This window comes from Apium graveolens, chromosome 5, assembly GCF_009905375.1.
Source record: "Apium graveolens cultivar Ventura chromosome 5, ASM990537v1, whole genome shotgun sequence".
In the NCBI taxonomy this organism is placed as follows: Eukaryota; Viridiplantae; Streptophyta; class Magnoliopsida; order Apiales; family Apiaceae; genus Apium; species Apium graveolens.
The window spans coordinates 108,812,239-108,823,861 of NC_133651.1; the positions used below are offsets into that span (position 1 = coordinate 108,812,239).

An 11,623-nucleotide genomic window follows, 5' to 3' on the forward strand; every position below is an offset into this window, starting at 1 on the left:
GTATGGTATAGTAGAGGTGAATCAACGAAAAAAATAGAAGATATACGAACCATTCATTTTAGCAATGCAGGCTATGTAAGTTTATTTTTGTGGCTATCCAAGTCTTAAACGAGACAAGAGAGATTGGTTAGTCATATGTAAAGTCAAGGCTTGTCCACTAGTTGAAGTGACTTAACTGTCGGGATCACATCAAGATGCGTTTCAAGATGATATACCTGAACATTTAAATATGATTAATACGGATGATATTCCAGCACATTTAAATGATGAAGAATGTGAAGGCATGGATTTAGATGATGATGAAGTATCTGCAGAAGAAGAAATGTCACACGGTTCTGAAGATGATGAAGCACCACAAGTAGATGATAGCGATGATTATGAAACTGATTATGATGATCGAATGTGATTGTACCAGATTTTAAATCATGTATTTTTTCATAACTGTTTTTTGTAATAAATCACTATTAATTAAAATACAGTTATTTGGTCTTGAAATTAAATTAATGAAATATAATACACAAAAAATTGATTTTTATTTTAAATATATTACAAACAAAGGAAAATGTATAATGATATAGTAATACATCTAAAAAATTATAATTTTAGATTACAAAATAAAATAACATTAATCTTATAAAAAAATTAAAATTTTGTCAATCAATTTTAGAAATTTATTACGGCTAAGTGAATATAACAACACTAAACTATTAAATCATGTCAAAAAATATTAAACTAATAGATATGATATTAGTGGACCCAACTTTAACCAAATTATATTGAGTTATGGTATATATCAAATCTATATTCTATTTTACTTTATTCTAGTTATATATATTTTAAGTAATTGATAAATACTAATTCTTTTGAATAATAGGATAATATATGTATAAAAATTGTATTAATATTTTAATCAGGATATATAAATATCATTATACGTTTTATTAATATATTTTGTAGTTAAGAGTGTATATACATGTGTCTACGTACATATTTTATGTAAAAGAAAAAATAACAAACTTGGGTAAAATGAAAATTAAAAACAGGGGATATTGTACTTTGACAAAATAATGGGCGGGATAAAATGAGCGGGGTATGAATTATTATAGAAAAATAAGGTGGGTGAGGTGCTAAAAAGAAGGAACTAACACTATAATATTTACAATTAGCTCTCTCTCATTCACTTCATTGTTCATTCACTCTTTCTCACCCCTACGAAGAAGCGGTTAGTTTCATCTTCAGACCTTTATATATTCATCCATCAGTGCTTAATTTTACATTTTGTTCTAAATACGAGTCATTCTTTTGATATATATTTGTATGGCATACTTGATTTGGGGATTTATGATTAGTGGGTTTTTAAGTTTTAGTGCTTATTTTATTCCTTTTTAATGTTTTTCTGAATTGAATACTCCTTATTGTTTGCTTGTTTAGAAACACTAATTATAATTGGTGAGGTTTGGTTTTGGGTGAAATGGAGCAGAGGAGAAATTTTTGTTTTAGGCTTTTTTAATTAAAATGTTTTCAAAACTGAATTTTACACATATACATAAGTTGGCTAATATATCTCTTATGATCTTGTTAGAGGTGAAAATGAAAAGGACAGAAGATTCCTCAGGTAACCACAGAGAACGAACACCAGAGCCATCCCCACCAAACAATGTTGACGTATGCGTGTTGATGTGATGGATAAAGTGTAAGTTATAATTTTTAAAAAATATCGATATATTATAGTGATATGAGAATTACCCACTACGATTTAAATATAATTTTCAGGTTAGAGCCTTCAAACACTTGCTCTCATAAGATAACAAATATTATGTATGAGAGGCTTGAACCTACTGGATTTAATTGGAAGGCAGTTAGTAAGGAAACTAAAGATTTTTATTTCGAGGAGTTCAAAGTAATTTATTTATTATATTTTTATAATTTGCTTTTTTGGTAAGTGTAATTTTTTTTAAAGATTTCAGTACATGATATTTTCTTTTCTCTGGATTTGGACGCTATCTTAAATTGCCTACGATAAACGTAATGTTAATATTTGATTTTGTAGAAATACTTTGTTTGGAAGCCAGAACTGTCAGAAAATGTTGTTCGTGATGCTTGGCTACTAAGTGCGAGATTGCGTTATTCAAATTTGTGTAGCAGTGCACGTGCTAAATGGGAAAAAAGGAAGAAAGTAACAAAATTGGAAGAGATGTTTGGGATAAATGGGCTCAACAGTGGAAAACCCCCGAGTTTAAGAAAAAATCTGAAATTCAGAAAAAAAATCGTAAGGGCGGGGACGGACAACCTTCCACACACACATGTGGTTCCTGTTCTCATAGGACACATGCTGCTGATTTGGTAAAAGTTATTGATTTCAAGTAGCAATTTATATTTTAAAATTACATGTACGTATATGCGTATGCTCTTGTACTTTTACTTGATTAATGTAGTTAAATTTTTATAGGATGCAGCTTTTCAAAGGTTAATTTTATGGCTTTTATATACATATGTATTTATTTTCCAGGCTAAGGAATTAAAAAGAAAGCCACATCCTCGTGAGGTATTCAAACACACTCATTTCAAAGCTGGAAAATGGGTTGACGAGAAAAGTAAACTTACACATGTAAGTGATACTATATGTACTTTTTAGTAATTTTTTTAGATGTGAGCCTGCTTTATTAATAAATATATTAATGATACTGCTTCGTATTATTGTCTGTTGCTGCATTAGATATTATGATTAAAATGATGATATAAAGACTTTTGTTATAAAGGACTTCAAAAATATGCTTAGATATTATTGTCATATAAAACTCTAGTGACAACAAAGGAGCAGAAATCTGCCAACTTCTCACTCTGACAAACTGTAAAAGTTTGCAGGTTGCAACTATAATCTCTATATGTTCTGGTAGCATTACTTCCTCCATCGAACCTATGTAACATGTCGTCGAAGATTACTTTAATCTCTATGTTTTGTTATTTTAATAACGGATAGAAAGAACATTGTACAAGTACAACTTTTCAAATATCCCAGATAGAGTCACTTCTAGTTTAATTGTTATTTTGTATATCTTTGCAGCTGCAATATATTGCTACTTTAGTAAGTTATTGAAGTGATTAGAACACTGAAAATATTTAATTATTTCAAATAGACCTATTATTACATGTATCTCATCAAATACTTGAAAATCATTGTTTGGCCTTTTAGTCATACTAGCATAAATCCCGTGCATCGGGTTTCCATTAATATTTTAAATTTTTATTTATCAAGTTATATTATATATTTAAAATATTTATATAAATATATAATGATTATAAATTTATAATAAAAATAATAGAATAACATGTGGTCGTAATTTAGTAGAATAAATAGACTATTTCTAGTAGTTTAACAATTTAGTAGTTTAGCATATATGTAACACTATTATTTATATCTTTTAATAATAGGATAAGTTGTATTCGTAGTTTAGTAGGATAAGTATACTATATTCAGTAGTAGTTTAATAATTTAGTAGTTTATTAGATATATAACACTATTTATCTATTTTTGTAATAATCAAAATTAGGGAATTATCGTTGAACCAAATCGTTGAACCAAATTATCTCTATTTCGGCTATTATATAATAAAAATAATAGAATAACATGTGGTCGTAATTTAGTAGAATAAATAGACTATTTCTAGTAGTTTAACAATTTTGTAGTTTAGCAGATATGTAACACTATTATTTATATCTTTTAATAATAGGATAAGTTGTATTCGTAGTTTCGTACGATAAGTATACTATATTTAGTAGTAGTTTATTAGATATATAACACTATTTATCTATTTTTGTAATAATCAAAATTAGGGAATTATCGTTGAACCAAACCGTTGAACCAAATTATCTCTATTCCGGCTATTATAATATAGTATAGATGACTTGATGCTTTTTTTCAGTGTTTTGGTGGTAATAATTTATTATCAAATCTAACTCTCTAAATAGACTTTAACTTTATATCTTCTTACTAACATAGATATCCATAAGATTAGGACAACTTCCCCAGGTGACTCCCAGCATAACCAGTATTTTTGCAGAATAGGAAAAAAATATTACTATGGCCAGTAGTAAAAAGGATCATGGACTTATATTCCTTTATCTCCATTTTCCGCAGCTTGTCTTGTGGATCATTGTATAAATATGAATTAGTGTATTTGTGTTTAAATTTTTTATTAGACATATTTTTAAATAAGTGCTGTAAATTTATATATATCTATATGTGCTAATATTCTACAAAACAGGAAGCTATTGAAGATCTTTTGAAGCAAAATTCTCAGAAAGTTGATGGCTCCGCAGAATCTCAAATAGTTGACGAAGTTGGGGCATATTTTGATGCGGTTGGGGGGAGAAACAAGAAGTACAGGGTATATGGCATTGGTTCATCTCAAAATATCTTTTATGGGTTAGGGAAAAGTTATAACAATGGAGTCTCCGAGACCTCCCAATTTCATGATGATGATTGTCAAATGATGCAAGCTAAGCTACATGATATGGAAGACCAAATGAAAGTTATGCAGGAGAGACAAAAATATCACTTGAAAGCTATACAAGAACAACAACAAGAACAATTGAAAGCCATCCAAGAGGAACACAAAGAGCGGCTAACAACATTGGAGAACCGAATTGCAGACATGGTTAAATCAACCCGACTTTTTAACTTGGCATAAACGGTTCCTTTCTATGGTTTGCAATAACCATAGAAAGGAAGTCATGCTACTCTATCATGTCTAGTCTTTTATTTTCTGTTCTGTTATTTATATTCATGTTAGTATTATATCTTAATCGATGTATTCCCAAGACATTTTGTATTCTTTTTTATCTTTAAAGAATTTCTTTCCCCGTTAAAAAAAATGTATTAGAAATTTATGTTAAGTTGAGACATGTTTAATTTTTTTATTTTATTAAAATTATAGGAATAAAACATTTTAAAATTAATTATTTATTGTTAGAGAATTTTGTTTGGTTGGACGTGATACTACCAAACAAATTTAATATATATATATATATATATATAATTTTTATTTAGCATTATAAGATTTTGCAACGGAATTGCAACTACATGTAGTAACAAAGTTATGACAAAATAGTTTGTTAGAAAATCCGTTAGAAATTTGCAATCGAAAATTTTTGTTGGTAAGTTGTCAAGATTTTGTTGGTGAATTTGGTATAATCTTTGTTAGTATGTAGTTATTAATCCGTAGTTAAATTTTCTCAACGGAATGTAATCCGTTGTTAGCATTTAGCGACGAGGATATTACCAACTCTCCATTTCCGTTGGCAAATCCGTCATGAACTGAAATTAGCAACGGAATTTCAGCTTTACTGACGGAAAATTCTGTTACCAAAATATGTAGTTCTTGTAGTGCACGTAACCGACGAGCAAAAATGCGTAGTTTCCATTAAATTGAAAAATAACAGGAAAATTATGAAACTTTGGGGATCTTCTAAAAATATTCCTAGTAGATCATGGACAAAATTTCACCTTGAAATTATATGTCCATCTATAACTTTTAAGCGACCCAAAAATCAGTTACGTACGTATTTTAGGGGTCCCGGAAAAAAAGTCATGCGAAAACTATGAAATTCCTACCAATATTAGGAAACATCATTTTAGGGACAAATCCCAAATTTAAAGTCAAAAATATTTTAGGAAGTACCGTTTTGGATTTTTCGAATGTTAAAACAACCTTCCGAAGCGACCGAAAAATTCATTTGTCTTTGCCGACAACTTAGACAAATGTTTTGACTTGATATAAATTAAAACATAATATTACTTGAATAATAATGACTATGAGGTCCGAGGAATATTTACGCTTGAATTTATATTGATTTTATCCGGATAAATAAGCATTTACGGGTTTTACGGAATAAAATCTGTTTTTAATCTTTTGGCAAGATAATTTGATATTAATATTCAAATGAATATATCAAATATATTTGAGATTAAAACTTTAATATCGACACACTTTTAAATAAATTTGACAGTTTTATTACGTAAAAGCGGTGTTTGAAAATTCTCGTTTTTCGTGCAAATAGTCGTTGCCATTTCTTTCTTTGACATAAATAATATAGAATAGAATATATCATTAGGTTGAAATATTCATTCTAAATATATGCCACATAAGTTGTGTCGGAAAGCATTTTAGGGTTTTATGTCCAGTTAAATTGAATTTGACTTGATTCCCCGAAAATGCCGCAAAAGAAATCCTAAGGGAAGATTACTATCTGATTTAGTAAACTTCCTAGATTTCTAATTTAATTATACACTTAATTACATTTAACAATATAATCAAAACCTACGAAAAAACCCGGCTCCTCACAATCTTCCCCTTTTTGATATTTTGTTAAAACTTAAGTGTAGAATTAAATACGTGTGTGATAATACTTAACTTCCCCTACGTGTATGCATCTATCTATATGCCGCTTTTTAGATTTTAATAATCTACTCTACACTTCCCCTAGAATGATAAAAACGTTTTATTTTAGTGATCACATAAAAGTGCATTTATACACACAAGTATTTTGCAACAATTAAATTATACAAGATTTAGAAGTTTATACCCAATGAAAAGTGTATGTACTTATCATATTTACCTTTTCCATTTCCAATTTCTTGATAAGTGTAAAAACTTATCAATTTTCTTTTTCTTAAACCTTGATTCCATATCGAATTTCTAAATTCGATTATATTCTGCAAAATTGTTATATGTTAGTGTGTATCATGTATAATAAAGTTTAATCACAAAAAAAATGTTGAAATGAGGATTTTAGAAAAATGCCCTTTTTGGTTTGTTCCTGTTAAATTCGAATTTTTTTTTACACTACATATATATATATATATATTCTCTTCCCCTTTTTGCAAGGGGAAAGGGAAGGGCCTTTCCGATTTAAAAAATTCGAACCAAAAAATGTTTAACAAGGGAGGGGGTTATCAACATAACAAACCTGTTAGGCCCATTTACAGGCCAAAAGTAAATAATATGACAGGGGAGGAGGGGGGGGGGGGGGGGAAGACAATTCGATATATATAAAAAATGGGAAGGGGAAATGCCATTTACTTTGGCACACATACACACCACAATTTTAAACTTTTATTTATAGTTTATCACTATAAAATATAAGTTCATGAACCGAATTTGCACAACCTGTCAATTGTTAGAAACAGTAGTAATACAAAACAAACTGTCTTGCACAAAAACTACAGCTATACAATTTATATTCTACTAATTCTAGGAGATAATAAAACAATAAAAATAGACTAGCTGGAGAATGAATAAACTTAATCTGCTAAGTCTTGGCACCAGAAAGCTTGTACCAAAGTCACCTGAAACAAGATTTTGAACTCCCAATTAGATAATATGCAGTGATCAGGCATGATAGGTTCATGTTTTAAAACAAGCAATCTGTCAAGGTAGTATGGAAAAAGTAGTGTGGCTGAAAATGCAACAAAAGAAACACTTCATTCATTCAAACTAACATTGATACATAAGGGTTACAGAGATGATAGCCAAAGATCATAGACTAGCCAAGTACATAATTCTAAATACTAGTATTGCTATATTGACCAATTACAACTGAAAATATTGGTCAAAATACATACTAATCAAGCAGAGATACTTAATCTAGAATCACAAACAACTAAACAACATTACATGTAGTCCAGCTACTTAGGGAATCAGAAAAACAACCAACAACAAGCACATTAATCAAGCCATGCAAACCATGCATACAAATCTAAATCACCATTAAGTCCTCTTTCCTAGAGCTTAGAAATCAGATATCCAGAACAACAATTTAGTCAAGAGTCTCCATTCCTGAAAGTGCAGAAACAGAATCATTAACCAAGTCAGTATCCATGTCAACACTACCAGCTCCCATCATGCCAGTGCCTCCAGATTGTGCAATCACAGGGGTCTCTATTTCTTCTACCAGGGGCAAGAGAGGGAGATCAATAAATCCAAATTGATTTATGATCAACTGATTTATGCTATCCTCAATTCTACTAGCATTAGAAATAGTGCCACTTAGTATATTAACTAGGACCCCAACCCTAACTTCAATAAGTTCAAGTTTCATCACAAGATTCTTGAATGATTCTTGAAGAGTCTTGAAGGACTCTGCAAGCTCATTGTGACTTGCTTGCAGTTTTGCAAACTTGTCACCAAACATGTCCTGTGAGGAACCAACAGAAGGGACTATAGTAGGTGTGGGGTCCAAATTAATAACATTTGGAGGAGGGGGAGGAAGGCCAGTCAAGGGAATAGCTACCCTATTTGTTTTCTCAGAAATGGTGCCTTAAACTAGAAAGTATGGCAGTGTGTTAACATTAAGCTTGAAGTGCTCAAAGACTTTAGTGAGAATGAGACCATAAAATATATAACCCTTTTTATATCCATTGATCATTTGAAGCAAAATCATGTAAGCAACATTAAAGTGCACCTTATGTCCAGCAAGTTTGTACATAAGCTTCATTTCAGCAAAATGCACAAGCTTGTTGTCTTGGGTGTTAGGATAGATATTGCTTCTTATGATCAATGAGAGAGTTTGAAAAATAGGGGCAAATGGTTCATAGGACACTCCTATATCCTCATTAATCAAGTCACAAGGCACTTCATGCCCACATAGCACAGATAAGAAAAGTCTTTGCTCATTTTTGTTAAAAACAAAATCTTTTGCTATGTCAACATTTGCAAACTTGAGATGGCTAGTGCTAAGCTTCAAGGCTTTGCCTAACTCCTCATGATCAAGTAGAATGGGCTTCTTGTTGATCATGGTAGTTAAGTAAGACAAGTTCTTATCACCATGCTTCACCTCCATGTTTTTATAAAAATCAGACACCATGTTAGGAAAAATGTTTTTGTTTGAGTAAAACAAAAGAGGTTTCCAGTTAGCCTTCCTAAACATATTATAAAGTTCAGTCCTCTTATCCAAGTGGATAAGACTCCCAGGTTGCAACTTCAGGATATGGTTTTGACAGTGGGAGGGTAGAAGGTTGACGAGGGGTATTTTTGTTTTCTAGGTTTCTTCCTATTTCTATTGCCAGAGGAAGAAGGCTCAGTAGTGGTGAACATTCCTAAGGATAGATTAGTGTTTATACCCTCACTATCTCCCATTGAAAGCAAATGGGAGTTGATGCCAAGAAATAATACACAAGAAGACAAAAGCAATGAATACACCACAAGGAAGTAAATGAAGTTGCAAGGAATGAATGCAGCAAGTATTGCAATATATAGCCAAATAATTGATACAAGCAAGCATACATAAAAAATTAAGTGATAATCACTTAAAAGACTAGAATGCAGTTAAGTACAGGAAAACAGTGCAGTAACATGGTATGCACAGTGAAGAGCAGTTATCAAGATACACAAGTACAATGCAAGCCATACCATGACAGGAAAAGTGTACTGATAAAGCATGAAAATAGTACATCACATATAACAAGTAATGCCAGCAAGTCCATTAAGCATATAACTTAATCTAAATATGGTGAGTTCATTAAATGCAAAGATGGTAAGGCATCAAAAGAAATGAAACAGAGCCTGAAATGATGACAAGTGCAAGCAGTTATGAAGAGACACCATAGGAATACTGCAGTTAAAGTATATATAGTTAATTCTCAACACACAAGCCCTTTAAAAGATTGGTAATATTTTATAAAAATAAGCTACCTATTCTGTTATAGAAACTAGTATAGCAGGCAGCATGCTCAAGGAGAATTTACAGACCAAGTACCAAATAGTTCCAGCAATAAATACAAAAAAAAGATTTTATCATTATTTGAAATCCAATATACAGGCAATCAAACAGAGCCAGATTTGCACACATATGCAAGATCAGGCAAACATGATACATTATTTTAATTGAGATACTTGTATTAAGCCAATATTTTTTTGCAACAAATAGCAATCAAGATTTACTAAATCAGAACAAGAGTCAAGCACATTAAAAAAATCCTTTCAAGTAGTCATTTATCAGTGATTAAAATAAACACATATGCATATGCTTTTACAGTGATCAGCTACCCTGGGTTCAGATCAGTGATTGATCAGGTCAATCAAAGCACTCCATAGGCAGGTGATATTGGTGTAAATATTTGTGTCCTAAATGAGAAGAGATCAGTTAAGTTCAAAGACACACACACAAACATTATTTAACAAGGCCGGGTCAAAGAGTCAAGAAACCATAATCAAAGTAAGAGTAATTTGACACATATAAGTGTAAAACAAGTGCAAATTATTCAACAATAAAAAGATAGCAAGTCTTATTCTTGAAAATAATGTAATGCAGATAATTGACCAGGTGAAGCAACATAGAATTCATTTTATCACACTGTTGTACTTAGGACCATGCTTTATTTCATATAGGTTTACTAACTGTAAGACTAGTAAGAAATATCAACAATAAAGCAGCTAGTACCAATCAGATAATAAGCAAGTAATCAAAGCAAACTAAGCAATTATCAGCCAAGGACTAGGAAAACTCATTTATGACTTAAAATACCAAACTAGTCAAACCTAAGGTCTCCACAGGATTATACAACTACTTTACATTACTAACTCACATAAAACCAACAAATACATTCAGTGAACTACAATAACTAATCAGCTACGCTCATTCAGATAATTCGAATAGAAAATTGAATAGAACAGTGATCAATAACAAACATAACATAGCTACCTGACCAATGATTCGAATAAACAATATTCCTATTTACAAACCACTCAGGGTTTAGAACCCCTCACGTGTACCACACGGCCTTACCTGTATTATCCCTTCAAAGGGATGATAATCCAGCTGTAAGGTCGAATTAAGGCTAGACCGAGTTGCTGGCCCCGACTTACCGAGTTCACCCAGTGAGTTGAGCATCCGAGTTGATGAGCTTTGAGTCGCCATGGATTTTCTGGGCTTTATCACTGCTGGAGAAGACTGGAACCACCTTGAAACGCTGTGATGAGTCGCCGGGGATGAAGACTCGCCATCGTCGAGCTGCGTTGAGTCGAGATGATGATAGAGTAGATCTCTTGAGTCTTGATTTGATGAAAGGAGGATTGAGTCATCGTTTGTAGTCCAGAATCGATGATAACAATGAGTGAGACAATTGATTTACGTGAGAGATTGCGAGAGAGAGAGAGATGAAGGCGATTTAAGGTTTTTGAGTATAATCGATTTGGGAATGAAAAGTGAGAGTTCTGTATATGAAATGAAAGCCTGAAAAGAGCAGACTGGAATCCACAATTCAATTGAACAGTGAAGCAACATACAGACTTGAATTTTAGGGTTTGTTCGCCTTCGAATTGGGGAAAAGGGGAAACAGAGAGATTGTACGGCTGGGTAAAAAAATTAGTTTTTCTTAATTTCCAGCTTTTATATTTTAGAGATAAACGGATGAGATTTATCAGACGAATGATCCAATGGATGGATTTATTTTCCACAAATGTATATTATAAATTCGATTTTAGGTAAATTAAATATATAAAATGGAAATAATTATTGTTAAAAATATAAATAAATTATATTTTCTCTTACAATAATATTTCTGAAATTTATAGAATCAATATTTATCCAAGAATGAATAAATATGATTTTATCTCGAATTTTA

At 31.3% G+C, this 11,623-nt stretch overlaps 1 protein-coding gene and 1 long non-coding RNA gene across 4 annotated transcripts; one reads left to right on the forward strand and one right to left on the reverse strand.

Moving 5' to 3' along the window:
• The first annotated feature begins 1,087 nt into the window (after positions 1 to 1,087).
• LOC141661404 (uncharacterized) lies at positions 1,088 to 4,862 on the forward strand. 3 transcript variants are annotated; one of them, XM_074468407.1, is made up of 6 exons: positions 1,088 to 1,222; positions 1,583 to 1,693; positions 1,774 to 1,938; positions 2,051 to 2,343; positions 2,510 to 2,608; positions 4,266 to 4,862. In XM_074468407.1, the coding sequence occupies exons 4-6, from the start codon at positions 2,158 to 2,160 to the stop codon at positions 4,689 to 4,691; spliced, it is 711 nt and encodes a 236-aa protein (XP_074324508.1). In that variant the 5' UTR covers positions 1,088 to 1,222; positions 1,583 to 1,693; positions 1,774 to 1,938; positions 2,051 to 2,157; the 3' UTR covers positions 4,692 to 4,862. The 3 variants fall into 3 exon arrangements, with proteins under 3 accessions (XP_074324508.1, XP_074324507.1, XP_074324509.1); XM_074468406.1 differs by lacking the exon at positions 1,774 to 1,938; XM_074468408.1 differs by lacking the exons at positions 1,583 to 1,693; positions 1,774 to 1,938 and having other exon boundaries at positions 1,097 to 1,222.
• A 2,234-nt stretch (positions 4,863 to 7,096) lies between these two features.
• LOC141724365 (uncharacterized) lies at positions 7,097 to 11,373 on the reverse strand. The gene is made up of 2 exons (XR_012576619.1): positions 10,786 to 11,373; positions 7,097 to 7,348 (listed from the first exon to the last, which is right to left on the reverse strand). It is a non-coding gene; the product is annotated as an uncharacterized LOC141724365 (long non-coding RNA).
• Positions 11,374 to 11,623: the final 250 nt, after the last annotated feature.